This window comes from Athene cunicularia (assembly GCF_003259725.1).
Source record: "Athene cunicularia isolate RWA chromosome 10 unlocalized genomic scaffold, athCun1 chr10_part1, whole genome shotgun sequence".
NCBI lineage: Eukaryota > Metazoa > Chordata > Aves > Strigiformes > Strigidae > Athene > Athene cunicularia.
In genome coordinates this window covers 18,742,739-18,757,148 of record NW_020799112.1, presented here as the reverse complement: position 1 = coordinate 18,757,148, position 14,410 = coordinate 18,742,739, and the positions used below count along the sequence as shown (strand labels likewise).

The 14,410-nt window shown below is 40.4% G+C and overlaps 2 protein-coding genes across 5 annotated transcripts in view; one reads left to right on the top strand and one right to left on the bottom strand.

The window, feature by feature from the left end:
- The window catches only part of SQOR (sulfide quinone oxidoreductase), a 15,030-nt gene extending 2,939 nt beyond the window's left edge, over positions 1-12,091 (top strand). For 2 of the 4 annotated variants that reach the window (XM_026856097.1, XM_026856095.1), the window contains exons 2-10: positions 3,954-4,205; positions 4,550-4,720; positions 5,217-5,270; positions 6,859-7,053; positions 7,973-8,182; positions 8,657-8,840; positions 9,730-9,797; positions 10,708-10,886; positions 11,224-12,091. In XM_026856097.1, the coding sequence (XP_026711898.1) occupies positions 3,972-4,205; positions 4,550-4,720; positions 5,217-5,270; positions 6,859-7,053; positions 7,973-8,182; positions 8,657-8,840; positions 9,730-9,797; positions 10,708-10,886; positions 11,224-11,281 (1,353 nt within the window). In that variant the 5' untranslated portion in view covers positions 3,954-3,971 and the 3' untranslated portion in view covers positions 11,282-12,091. The other 2 variants (XM_026856096.1, XM_026856098.1) reach the window with 2 other exon arrangements.
- LOC113484016 (nicotinamide riboside kinase 2-like) lies at positions 11,974-14,069 on the bottom strand. The gene is made up of 6 exons (XM_026856100.1): positions 13,934-14,069; positions 13,607-13,793; positions 13,306-13,377; positions 12,539-12,645; positions 12,242-12,333; positions 11,974-12,145 (listed from the first exon to the last, which is right to left on the bottom strand). The coding sequence occupies exons 2-6, from the start codon at positions 13,774-13,776 to the stop codon at positions 12,140-12,142; spliced, it is 447 nt and encodes a 148-aa protein (XP_026711901.1). The 5' UTR covers positions 13,777-13,793; positions 13,934-14,069; the 3' UTR covers positions 11,974-12,139.
- Positions 14,070-14,410: the final 341 nt, after the last annotated feature.

The window sequence follows — 14,410 nt, the reverse complement described above, 5'->3', positions numbered from 1 at the left end:
CTGCGGGGCCGGTAACGGCTTCGCTGGCGGCACCTGATCCTGAGGGCGGGCGCGAAGCTGGTGCCTGCCGTGCTGGCGCTGCCGGGTGTTTGTGCACGGGTGGAGCGTTTAAACTGTTAATCTGTGGCCAGCTGTTTAGAGAACAGTTGCAACGAACTTTACTCTCGCTAGTAGAGGCTTTCCCTAACTTGGTGTCTTCCAGCTCTCTGCAGTGCGTTGCTCACGCACTGGCTCCGTTGGAGCAGCCAGCCTGGAGAGAGACCCCGGAGCGGGAGGGACTGTAGTTGTCCTCGGTGTCCTGCTTCAGTTAAACGTTGTTCTACACACTAGTTGTGTCTCTCGAGGCTTATTTACCGCGTGTGTATGTACAGACCCGACAGGAGAACGGCCCGTGGGGTCTGAGGATGTACCTGCGCTGGGACACCTCCTCCGCGTAGGTAACACAGCAAAATGAATCGTGATGAGCTGCCTCCCGTGTCAGATCAGACCTGCGAGAGCAGGTTGTGGCTTAGTGCTTGGAACGAACCACTTGTGACTTGCCAGCGCTGTGTTTCTGACTTCTTCATGTCTTTAGTGCACAGAGGTAAATTTGATTTACTTGTGGCCTTAATACGTGGAGAACTGTAGCCAAAGATAACTTTTACACTTCGAGCTCGTTTTTAGGCTGGATAGTGGGTTATAGGAAGAAGGATAGTGAATGCAGTTAGGTGGATTTTAGCTGCTGTGGTTTGGGTTCCACTGAGGAACACCCGTTGAATCTGCTGTTTCCTTGTATAGAGTTTGGAATTGGTTAAAATACACAAAAATAATAAACCTATTTTCAGCAAGGTGGTTCTTCAAAAAAAAGTTTAAAAAAAAGTTGGTAACCATTTCCTCCCTCATGCTTGTAGGAAGGCCATTAATTTGTTTTTTAAGAACAGCTTAATGAAGATAGATCCTTATGGTTTGTTTTCTTTGGCTCTTAAATGGCTATAAACCACTACCTCTGGAAAACAGTGTTTTCTATTTTTTAAAAAAAAACCCTGAAAAGTCACTCTTTTTATGTTTGTACTACCTTAACCCGCTTAATGGCATTCAAGCACTAAATAATGCTGAACTCTCCTGACCAGTTTTAGCTGTAATTTTTTAAGTGCATTTTTTTCAGTATTAGACTATTTTAAAAAGCATGCCAAAAAGATAGCCTTAGAGTAAAAGGGAAAAGAGATATATGAATGGAGGTGAGACGGTCACTGTCTACCTTCAAGGTGAGTGTGTTTGGGGGGGAAAAAAAAAAAGGAAGCTAAAATGCTTTGAAATGTTAATTCTCCTGGTAGAAATGACATTTTTGTGGATTTATTGTGAGTCACATCACCCTGATTTTTATGTGGTGCTAGGTGAGTTGTGCTGCAGTAGGTTACACAAGCTGCCGACGCTGTAACAAACCACTGTTCTGAAAGCATTTGTAGAACAGACTTGCCTCTCCTGGTGAGAGAACTGGTTTGAAACAGCAGAACTGTCTCTCAGGCTAAGGCAGAGAATGTATTGGAGGCTTTACCTTTCTCGGCGGTGCTCTGAGGCTTGTATGTGGATCTTCAGTAGGAATGTGATTTCATGCTGTCTAAGGCTAATACCAACCATCACGTTTTGTGGTGCAAAGTTTAAAGGTTGGTGGATAAATGTGCTGTGTGTTTAAAACAGTCTTGTAAAAGCTTGAAATTTCAGCTCAGTTCAGTGGGCTCACTACAAATTTTCCCCTTTACCTTCATTTTTGTCTTGTAATTCCCCTGTTCCTTTATCTCCAGTGTCCGAAGTAGAGGGTTGATGTGTTGTTGACTGACTCAGTTGTACAACTGCTGTCTAACTTGGGAGTTTACTAGGAAGGATTTTGCTGCTCTTTTTAAAACAGCTGTCTGTAAATGGCACTTCAGATTGATTGTTTCTGTATACTCTGAAACAATTTAGAAGCAACCTGACACTGCATTCTCATCAATTAGACTGCTGTTTAGTTAAGGTTGGTCTTGTGTATTCTTACAAACATGCTTACTTCAAAATCTGTTTGGTCAGAGAGGATAATTACGCCTTTAGTTAGCTCTACAAAAATGAAGTCTCTGTCTCTTGGTGTGGACGTGCTGTGTGTTGTCAGCCAGCAGGCCGCTGTGCCTGTTCTGTGTGTTTAACGAAAGCCGAAGCAAAACCCTGCGTTTGTGAGCTTCCGGAAACAGGGTGTCCCTCCTGAAACGGGCTCACAAACGGAAGTTGCAAAACTTACTCTTCACAATCTGCCTCGAAGAAAGCAGGACATCTCTCCATCAGGTAACATCTATTTCTAGGGCTAGAACAGCTTCCTCTCCTTGCTTGGGCAGTCTGTCCACATCTTTAAATAACTGTGTGTACTAGATAGATGATAAACAGCCTTCTAAAGTGAAACTAATTTATTCTAGAGCTGTTTTTTTAATTTTGAATGGGGAGGGGAAGATGTTTGCATCTTGGAAACTTCCTGTTAAAACAAAATGGTTAAAACTGTTTTTACAGTGAACACCTCTGAGACTTTCCCTCTTGGTCCTAAATTAATTGTACCGTAGGGTTTAATAATGGGACTTCATAAAGAATTTGGGGTACGTGGACGTGAGGGATGTTAAAATAGCACACGAAGGTGCAGAATGAATTGCTCAACTACATCTAGTCTAGTGGAGAATTTTTGAAGCTCACCTTGGAAAACTTTAAAATATTTGAGGTTTCTAGTTTATTTTTCAAACTCCTGTCTGTAACTACCATAAATGAGTTCTACCCTTCTAAACTGAAAAACTGGAATTCCTGCCTGATGACTCAAGGAATTAAACAAAGGGGAGCAGATATAGAACACAGGAAAGTCTTGTCACATGTTGGTTTTCACAGGTTGTAATGCTTACTCATTCTTTATTGGCAATGTGGCAATAAGGAACTGAATTAAAAGGTGGTTATACCTGTTTTATCACTGAAAACCTAAAAACTGATATTCGGCATGTGCCAACAATGGATTTAGAACAAGAACAGCTCTTGCCTGCTGTAACAGAGGGATTGAAATGTGGTTAACCTTGACTGTTCTGGATAACGCAATTGCATATCCAGTGCTACAGTTCTCAAGATATCATGCTTTAAGGTTCTGGTTCTTGCTTGTGAGGTGACAGGGTGCAGCTGTAGCAAGGGTAAGTATGAGTTTCTGACCTTTGTTTCTAGCTAATTTGTTGATGTAAAAGCTAAGAGGTGACCATGGATAGAGAACTAAGTATTTTGGGTATACTCAGACATCCCAGATCTGGGAAGATGTGAGCTCTTGTTTCACTGAACTTTGTTTTCCTGTCAAGCTTAGGGCTTGCTACTTCTCCTGCAAGAGAAGATGAATACATGTGCCCTTGTTCAAAGTGCTGCAGAATATGGTGTGCTTACTCTAAGGGCTTGCACGCCTAAGAGGCAGCAAGGAGGTCTGTGTCTGATGTGTGCATATGCTGGTACATCCTAACATTAAAATACAAATGTAATGGCGTGTTTGGCTGACACATTACAGCGAGTGGAATGGCACTCAGTGTGTTCACACAACTACCTTCTGCAGTATTTCACTGAACTACAACACCTAGCAAATTTTTGTTCCTTTTTGTGGCACTCCTCTTCAGGATTGTAATATTGCAGCTGGAGTTACGGCACATGTGTCACCTGTGCTGTAGTATCAGATATGCTTTCTTGGCACGATAACAAGAAAACGTTCTTGTGTTTTGTTAGAATTCATTTGCTTGTGTGAAATTTCAGTTTCATGGCAGAGGCCACGATTGACTTGTTTTTTTCTTTTTTCTTCCACAAACTGTTTAGAGTCCACTAGCAAATTAGTGGTTTAGATGCAACAAAGGTCTAATTTTTGCCTGGAAGACTCATCCAAGCATATAAGTAAATACAAATTCTACCTTCTGTAACAATTACTGGTGCCTTGCCTTATCTTGTAGCTTCCCACTGACTGAAAGATGTCAGCAGCTGGAGTAGTGTCCTCCTGTTCCCGTCTCTGTTCTGGAGTATGGCTGCTGAAAACAGGAATGCAGAAGATGAGCTCCTTTGGCTTCCATACAGCAGCCAGGTGTGCTGCCAAGGATTATTACGAAGTACTTGTGTTGGGTGGAGGCACTGGTGGAATCACCATGAGTGCTCGGATGAAGAGGAAAGTGGGGGCAGGAAATGTGGCTGTTGTTGAGCCAAGTCAGGTAAGTCTTTCTCGGCTGTAAAGCATCGAAAAGAATAAGTGTTTTGCATATGTGACTAGAATGGTCTGCGTCTCATCCCTCTCCAACCCCATGTGTTTTTATCTGTGGAGAGGAAGCCCACTAGCCGTCTTTTAGAAGGCTTTGCATGAAATTTGTTGCTCCATGATAGAGATGCATGCGCCCCTCCAGCTTTGTCATGCAAAACTCTTGGTTATTTATACAGCTTCTTTCGTTAAGAATAATACAGTGTTAAGACCACGTTGCTTTCTATTTGGAGTGATGTGCCTTCATCTTAAAGTCCCTTTAAAACAGTTCTTAAATGTCCATTTGAACATTTCTTTCAGACTCATTACTACCAGCCGCTGTGGACCCTGGTTGGTGGTGGTGCAAAGCAGCTGGCGACTTCTGCCCGTCCAACAGAAAGTGTCATGCCTAAAGGTGTTGAGTGGATCAAATCTCGAGTTACAGCACTGGATCCAGATAAAAACTGTGTCTGGCTGGAGAATGATACCAAGGTAATAATGTTAAAAAAAAAAATAAAAAAAATTGTTCTTAATCTCTTATTCTACGTCCTGAGTTGTCTGCCCACCTCCTGCAGATCCCCTTGGAACTGCCTATCGAGCAGGACCTTTCTCCAGCATCTAGGAGGCCAGGCAATTCCACTTAGTCTTAAGAGAAGTACCTGATCCTAAAATATGTTTCTAATAAAAATTGTTGTAGATAACTAAGTTAGAATAACATCAACTTAAAATATCATTATTGTCTTTTCCCTGTTTACAGTGATCTGAACACAAAAGATAGAATTTTTTGTACCCAACACTTGGCTTTGTGTATAGCAAAGGCTGTGTGTATCTCAGCATTTTAACGATAAATTATTCTTAGAGCTTAACTTTTATGTTACTAATGCTTGCTCTTTTTCCTTCCCTTATGACACTGTTGCTGTCAGATAACTTAAATTTGCTTTGAGGTTTTGGCTAAAATACTTTTTTTTTTTTTCCCCTTACACAACAGATATCTTACAAGTATCTGATAATTGCCCTTGGGATTAGTCTGCATTATGAAAAGGTATTTGTTTTACAGTAATCATGTTTTTACTAGTTCTAATGGCATCATGTACCCTTATGATTCGTTAAAGTAAATGACTTTTCAGTACACTTTTTTTACTGCAAGATACTGAATACTAATACAAATTAAAGAGACAGAAGACAGCGTAATGACTTTACAGAGATCTGCAGAAGGAGTAATAACTCAAGTTACTCTTGGGAAGGTTTTTAACACAACTTTGTTGCATCTCTGAAAATATCAGCAGGTGGGGCAGCAAGTTAAATCTAGAACTTAGAGGCAGTCTGTAATAACGAGATAATAAGGTATGCTGACTGTAGTCCAAAGCATCTCTAATGTTGACAGAAGTGAGGAACACACAGCAGTCAATAAAATCTGTCCTGCAGAATTAATTTGACCCACCCTCACCTTTCTTAAAGGGTGCACTTCAGAAGGAACCAGCTGAGTCACCACACTTGTGGTAACTGGGGGGTCCCACCTGGGGCCCTTCGAATCTGTTAGGTTTTCTGTACACTTTATACAGGGGTGCTCAGAGGAAAATGTTAATACTCTTGTGTGGCACAAGAATGATCATAGCAATATGGAGGAGGAAAACACAAAGGCAACATGTTTGATTGACTGAGTCTTGTGGTTTTAACCTAAGTATGATATAGTATCTGATAATATATTTGAGTATCTCTTTGAAAAGCTCCCAAGGCATCTGTAAAGCAATAACTAGTCTTAGTTAACTATAGTCACACCAGATAAATTCTGGTGCTTAGATCAGTGGAATGAGGAGAGTGTTCAGTGACCCTCTAAGTCTTCATATATATCTCTTCAGTACAACCTGATGAAACTAAATTCAGTAGTAGAAGCCATGTAATAGAGCTCATCACTATCACTCTGAGGTGAATAAAATTCATAATAACAGATGTATATGGCTTTAGAACAAAAGTTTAAAAGGAGGGCTGACTTCTCTTATTTGTCTTCACCAACAGCATGCTTTCTGGTGTAGACTGTAACATCCCAAACACATGCAGTGCATGGAACACGACTCCATATTCTCACAGAATTTCTGCAAACCATTAGTTTGAAATGTGGACAACTCCCTTTCTCGCAAGCAGATGCTCAGGCATAGTAGGGAAATAACTACCGGAGATGGTTGAGTTAAAACAAAATAACCCTAGGAAAGGCAGGTATCTGCAACTGACTACTGAAAAGTTTCGTTCAGTTTATAAATTTTTATAATGCTTTTTTTTTTTTCATGATTTTTACTTACAATGATGTGGTGGTGAGTTTATGTATTCTTGCTCTGAATTTCATGCACCAGTCTACAAAAACCTGGGTCTGAGTCTGCACTGAACACTTATGCTACAGATGTTGCAGACCAGAGTAATTTCAGTAAATGTTGAATTGTCTACTAAATTCTAATGGAAATACCTGTTTCATTGTGAGGCTTATTTTCAAAAATGTCAACTAGCAAGTATGTATGGGATTTCTTTTTTGCTAGAGGCTTCTTAAATACCTATTTTTTCAAGTCTGCATTTAATACTTGATGATGATGACAAAATTTTTGCCGTCTGTACTTTAAACCTTAATTTCATTTTCTTAGATCAAAGGCTTGCCTGAGGGTTTTCATCACCCTAAAATAGGTTCCAATTATTCAGTTCTTACGGTAGAGAAAACATGGAAAGCCTTACAAGATTTCAAGGAAGGAAATGCTATCTTCACTTTTCCAAATACTCCAGTCAAGTGTGCAGGGGCTCCTCAGAAGATCATGTATTTATCAGAAGCCTACTGGAGGAAAGTAAGTATTTTATTCTCTCTGTCAGTGCTTGTTCCCACAGTTGGAAGCCAGGCTTGTTCTAAGGGGTTCGTATTATCTTTAAAACAAATAAAAACTACACGAGAGCAATGTGACTCAGGATTATTAATAGAGAAAGCAATGCAGCCACTTTAATTTATCATTGTATAATAAATGAAGCGAACTGAATTGTACATAAATATTTAGCATATATTTAATACTGGAGAAACTTGCAGAATTCAGGAACCGTAAGGAAAGAACTGCTTATCCTGCTTCTGGTGAGCTACAGATACAACTGTTCTCAGCCTAATTTATAACTGCAGGTGGTGCACTGAAATAATGCTGGCTGGAGTTAAGTAATTCTTGTTACTTCGGCTACTTAATACCTGTTGTCTTTCTGCTAGTCTGAAAAGTGGTTATGCTTCCTCCTTGTGGCACGCTGTCTCAGCATGAGGAGGAATCTTAGCCAGGCTGATAAAGCAAGCTTGGCATAAACAAAAGACAACTTCAAGTGGAAGTGTCAGGCTTCATATGTGTTTTAAGTTTCATGAGCTATCCACTGGGCGAGTATCTGAATAATGCATAGACGTGAAGGTTTCAGAAAGCTCTGTGATGCTGAGCTGCTACGGGTGCTTAACCTGCATACAGCAGTTCCTCAGTGGAGTGCAGCCACCTCTTCCCAACTAGCAATTTGTGGGGGGTGTCTTCAGTACCTCGCTCAGAAAGGGCAAAGATTATCTTGTCTAGCTTCTAAGATGGTGTAAAATAGCTGTGCCTTGGGAATTGTAATGTTAATACTTCATAGCAATTGAACTGCATTAATAGCTCTAGCAGCTTTTCAGTAGTGCAGCATAGTGCTTTTGTCTCAGCTAGCCTGCCACAGTTGTTTAATAGGAAAGGCTAATGTGATCTCTCTGTCCAGACAGGAAGACGTTCCAAAGCAAACATAATGTTCAACACTTCACTTGGTGTCATTTTTGGGGTTAAGAAGTATGCTGATGCATTGCTTGAAATAATAAAGGAGAGGAATATCACTGTTAACTATAAACACAACCTTGTAGAAGTTCGAGCTGACAAGCAGGAAGCTGTGTTTGAAAACTTGGACAAACCTGGAGTGACTGAAGTTCATCAGGTCAGCTTTCAGACCTGTAGTTTGGTCTTGCTTCTTTTCCTTGTATATTGTAATATAACTGCCACGCTATAATAACACAATGTCTGCTTTGTTGTATACTGCCCTTTCCTCCTGAGAGTACCATCTCTAACTTTAGCAGAAGATTAAAAAGTGAAACTAAGGTGGGGAGAAGAAAAAAATATTTCATAAACCATAGCTGGAGTCCTGCATGCCTTGTTAGTATAGCTTGGAAATGTCTCAGATGTGTATGGCAGAAAGCAAATGGCTGTTATGCCAGTCTAAATGGAGTTGCCTGGTAAGGTTCATGTTAGTAAAAGGATGCACTTCAAATTTGAGAGCAAATTTTCATTTTATATACTTGTATTTTTGAAAAACCAACCAACCAAGAAAACCCCTCTCCACTGATTGCCTTCTATCACCACAGGTATGATTTTCTCTGATAAAGTAGCCACTGAGTGCCTTTTCTTTGTCTAGTATGAAATGCTTCATGTCACACCCCCAATGGGGCCACCTGACGTACTCATCAACAGTCCCGTCTCGGATGCAATTGGCTGGGTGGATGTAGATAAGGAAACTCTACAACACAAAAAGTATCCTAATGTATTTGGTATTGGAGACTGCACCAACCTTCCAACATCAAAAACTGCTGCAGCTGTAGGTAAAGTTGTGTGCGTGTGTGTAATGAAAAGTGTGGGAGCGACAGTAAGCTTTCTATTTAGTTACTCCTGAGGTCTTGACTTCAACTATTTCCAGCTTTCAGAAAGACCCCAGTCTCCTAGGCTAATTAATTACAGACCATGCTGATGCCATTAACCCACAATTCTCTTGTTCCAGATGCCTCACAGATGAACTAATTCTATTTTCTGTGCTCACAGAATGACTAAAATGAGCGTGCTGCTCTTGCATTCCGTCACTGTTCAGTAACAAAACTTTCTGCTCTATCTTAGTGGCTCATGCATATGTGTCAGCTAACTGATAAGTCACTGTTGAAGAACCACATCTTCTGTACTTGTAGCTACAGGGTCCAGTATAAAAACACTTCAGGTGTATGGTTTCACAACTGAAAAAAAGGCAAATAAGAGGGTGGAAAAAAGAAAGGCTGTACAACATGTTACTGGTGTGGGGAAAAAGGCTATACAATATGTTACTGGTGTAACTTGGAGAACAGTATAGTCAGCTGCTCCAGCAAACACTTTCCTTACAGCGCTTGAAACAAAACTTCACTGTGTCGGAATCTTAGTGTTTGGGAAGACTGAACAGATATAATGTGGCTTAGGAGAATGGGCAGAGGCTAAAAATGTACAGCTCAAGTTGCATTAAGCTTTAGCATGTTGGAAACAGTGAGGGCAAAGCATTATTTATCTTTTTTTTTTTTTTTTATTGCCTGGAACTGTAAACTTCCCAAACTGATTTGCCATGCAAGTTCAATTACTGCTGAATTGTCTGACAAAATGCCTGGCTACTAGTGTTTGCTCTTGTAATGACAATCATTGCTGCCTTAAACAAAGCCTTAATACACCTTTTTTTTTTCTTTCTTTTTTATATAGCTGCCCAGTCTGGAGTACTTGATAAAACTATTTCCCTGGTAATGAAGAACCAGCTGCCAACTAAAAAGGTACCTACAGATCTTGTCCTGGGGAGAAGTAATCCTGAATGTTTTCTCTATTCTTATGCAGGAAGTCTTGCAAGCAGCTAAACTGTGTGAACCGGAAGGCAGGAAGGGCTTTGCATCAACAGTTGGGGTGCTAAATGGCAAAATATTATTCTATGTCATCTAGCCGTTTAGTTGCACAATTTTTCTTCTTGACACTGTGGTTAAAAATAGTATGTATTCAATTCTCTGGCTTTTGAGTTGAAAGGATTTTAAAGGCTGATTAGTTTGGGTTCTTCACCAGTGCAAGTGACTTTAACTGTTGCCTAGTATAATCCTTACTCCAGGAAAACCCTTGCACAACGTTAAAATTGCTTCCCCTGTACAGAACATGATCTTTTAAGGAGTTAAACTGGAAGGTTTTGCACTGCAGATGTTAAGCTTATAACTATGTTCAAATTTCTCTTTGAGATTTGGCTTTCATTTTACATATGGCTTCAGAATTAATATCCTTTGGGGTACTAACCTGAATATCATCATCCTGCAATCTGGAAATTCTTGCAACTAGATTCTATTGTTTATAGACTGTCTCTTTAAGCCCACACCAGCTCTCATCCTGATCTACTGATCACCTATTCTGCTGGTTACAATAATAACCAGCAATTAATGACACAAAGCCCTCTTGTTCTCGGTTAGTTCTAACTTAAACAATGTTGTTAGGCAAGTCTACAATCCGTTTGAAATAAAATGGCTTAGTATTAGTTATTAAACCAATATTGGCTTAGCAGAATTCTAAACTTGCTGGTATAAGCACTGTAAAAGCAGAAACCTTATAGCAATTTGTTTTGAAATACAAATGTTAAGCGTATGGCTTGTAATACCTCAGCATTCTGGCTTTACTTGGATTAATGAAAGGGGCTATTTTTCATTGCAGTACGATGGATATACTTCCTGCCCACTTGTAACGGGCTACAACAAGGTGATTCTAGCAGAATTTGACTATGATGCTCAGCCTTTGGAGACTTTTCCCATTGACCAGAGCAAGGAGAGAGTAACCATGTACCATATGAAAGCTGATATGATGCCTTTTCTCTATTGGAATGCACTACTTAAGTAAGTATTTCAGTTCTGAGCAGGCAGAGCTGCTGTGACCATTCAGAAGAAAGCCAGGTACAGCTCACAGTTCTGGCTTACTTCCTTAAAATAGAAGCAAATGAACTGCATCCTTAGTCACAACTAAGACCTTGACTTTCAGAGGATTTGGGGAACTTTGCTATGAACAGGGGCTTGTTGAACTGTACAGAAGGGAAACCTCCCTGAAGCAAAGATGTTTTTCTCCAAAACAAATCCCTTAACACTCATCCTTTATGGGAGTAAAACAAAATCATTCCTCACCCCCTACTTTGATAGTACATATAGAAAACTTGATGAGAAATCTTTCTGTTTCTAGGGGATACTGGGGAGGACCAGCTCCTGTCAGGAAGCTAATGCATCTGGGCTTGAAGTAACTGCTGCTTCTTGGTGTTGGACAAGCCTTTTTGAAGAGAAAGGACTGGATGCAGAGTAGATCTATCCATTATTTTGTAAAATCAAGCTTTTGTCCTAAATTCACTTTTCCTTCTACTAGGAATTAAGCCTTTGTAGGCTCTTTCACTGCTTTATGTAAACTAATGCCTTAAACTACTTATGTCAATACACAGGAGCTTGAATTTGCATTAAGCTACAAAACACTACTGCAGGCTTGAAATCAGTTTTCAAGCTGTTGTATATGTAAAATTTTCTCCCTGACTGAGTTATCTGCCTGTGAAATCAGTGTAAATTGAATTATCTACATCTGAGATCAGTGTGCACTGGATTTAACACAATGCCATGCTAGTAAAATAGCCTGAAAAGCCCCTGTTGTTCTCTCCTTTTTGAAGAGCAAAATCAATTCTAATTTCTTCATCAAGAAGCATCTTGCTGCCTAATTAGATGGACTATAGAAAGTGATGGGTCAGTGAAAGAATTTGAAGCAGTATGTATGTGTGTATATATATACACACATGCACACCCTCGCGGGAGAGTTGTGCCACTTCACATCAGTTCTGCTATCATAGTTTATGTTCACAGGTTAAGAGCACTGTGAAAAGAATTCCCAATAGACTAGAGACTGGGAGAAGACTGAGATCATCTACGGCCACATACTAGCCTGAAGCACAAATTAAGATGACAGACAAGGGGGAAGTGCTTTTTAATTATGACCATATGAACAAAGTCAAATTTAAGAGTTGAGAGTCTTCACAGAAGCTGGAACTTTAGTGGCAGTCAGGCAGACAGCAGGGAACAAACAGGAATTGTCTTCAGTCACAAGAATCAACAGCAGCAGCTTATTTCTAAACAGAAAGATACACATGAACACATTTCAGGTTACAGTTTCATGCTTTTTCAACATGGGAACCCTTTTAATGGCTCTAAGTATGAACATGTACCTGCATGTTAAGTAGTTCTTCAATCTTATTCTGGATCTGTCCATACACATCATTAAACAGCTCCTCCTTTGATTTCGTTCCATTCAAGTGCACTTTAAGAAAGTAAAATAGAAGCTATAACAATGTTTCTGTAATCGTGACAGATCCTAATCTAAACAGCATGCAGATGACTGGTATCAAAGAAATATACTCCATCCACCTGCTGCCACTCCTCTCGTGCACTTAACCAGTACTTATATCCCAGGTTTGAAAAGCACTCAAAAAAACCTTTCAGTGCTCTTGTCATTAAAGACTTACCCACATCAACTCCAAGATCTTCCATTATCTTCCTGTGCTTTACATACATAGGCCAAACGTGGCCATCAAACAATCCAGGTGGATCTGGTACAGTGTAATTTCTTGAACTATAAATTAAGACATTGTTATTCAAGAGTAGGCTAATGACAGTTTAGGAAAATGAAAAATAATTCATGCCATTTTTCTACACGCTAGCCTAAGCCTGTTGCCTCCAGTGCAGTTTCTGGGCTTATCAGAAGTCAGTATTTAGTATAAGCTACAAGCATGAAGATACCCCCAAAAAAAGTTTGAATTTGATGTTCAGGTCTGAAGTGCCCAAGATGCAAAAAGAATTCCCACAACAGACTGATTTTAACACTAATGAACAGCCTTATCTTGGAGCTTCAGCAGAACTTGGGTAAAATAGCTGTCTGCTTCTCCCTCTGAAACATAACTTAAAATGTTTCATTTGTATTAAAAACAGTGTATATGCACAACAACACAGCCAAATCTAAAACCTCAGGGTTTCCCAACCCTGGGAACCATATCACTGTAAAACAAGAAGGGGAGAAAGCCTGTTGAAAGATCTGTGCTGAAACTGAGATTATCACATACACCAGTTTCAGTAGGAAGCTTTTGGGTTGGTTTGGCCAAGGAAGCTACAGCCTTCTAACACAACAGCAATATTAATGTTTATCCTTTCTTATCTATAAACTTTAGACAAACAGCATCTTGAACGGAGTAAGATGTTATTGGGCTAGCAAGGGAACTTGGAAAGATGGACTTGCCTCCTTCTCCTTTTGCACTCTTCATATGGAATGGAAAGAAAATATCGATGGTGGAATACATCAATCAGTGGCCTGAAAGAGATATGTTTGGTTACAGCTAGACTGATTAGTAGCAAGAAATGGAAAGGTAAAATATCCTTTTCCTGTATCTAGAGCTATCTTCAGACTTAGGACACGTAAGCTCACCAGCAGTCAATACTAGCTGCTAACTCCTGGTTTAGAACAGGTCTTTTTAGTCCCTTAGATGTTTGCCAGTCATGTAAACTCATGTAAAAATCAGATGTAAGTCACACTTGATTACCTGTAGGTGTAAAGTAGGAAGCCTTCAACAATAAGAATGTGGATTGTTTCATCTCCTCCCTCCTTATCTTGTAAGATTTGGGCATCCAGTGTGTTGTTGATCCCATGGGAACGTTCAAACTTGACTGGGTTTTTTATCCAAGCGTTTATGGTACTCATCATAGCTTCCATATCTAATGCACTAATCACTAAGACAAAACAGACGGCTATCATTAAGCAGTAATTAAGTATCATCTAGTAATAGAGTCAGTACAAAGAAGTGCACAGGAAGGATCAAAATAATTCAAGTTCTTGAGTTACACTTTCCAACACTGTAGCAGAGCCTTACCATCATACTGTTTAAACCCATCTTCAACTTCTATTTCATCTTGTGGCTGAAACAGTGATAAGAAAAAAATTGCTTGGTCAGCACAGCTACTGGGAACCTTGACACCCCTTTCAAAGCAAAATTCAAGATTCAAACCCCGAAGCTACAAAGAGAAATCTTAACCCTCCACCAGGTTTCTTTTCATGCAGATAAGAAGCGGTAGTAACAAGGCTAAGATAACATAGCCCGCGCCTCTATCATCCCACCAACACAAACACAACACGTAGCACTCCAGGCAAATGGAAAGTCACCGGGACATGTCAGAGCGCAGGTTTATCCCCTAGCCGCGCCACCAGCCCAGCCAAGCAGCGCGGAGGAGCCGCGGCAGACGGGGCGGGGAGGCCACGGGAGCTGGGGAAGCGGCGGAAGCACGCGGGGGTCACCCCTCGCCCTCCACCCCCCGCTCCCGGCCTGCAGAGGGGCGGCCGGGCTGGCGGG

Excerpts from the sequence above, each read along its gene's own strand:
- LOC113484016 (XM_026856100.1), bottom strand. The coding sequence starts at position 13,776 with ATGGAAGCTATGATGAGTACCATAAACGCTTGGATAAAAAACCCAGTC. Across the intron at positions 13,378-13,606 it reads TTCCTACTTTACACCTACAG|GCCACTGATTGATGTATTCC; the intron begins GTAATCAAGTGT and ends TATCTCTTTCAG. Across the intron at positions 12,334-12,538 it reads AGATCTTGGAGTTGATGTGG|TGCACTTGAATGGAACGAAA; the intron begins GTAAGTCTTTAA and ends ACTTTCTTAAAG.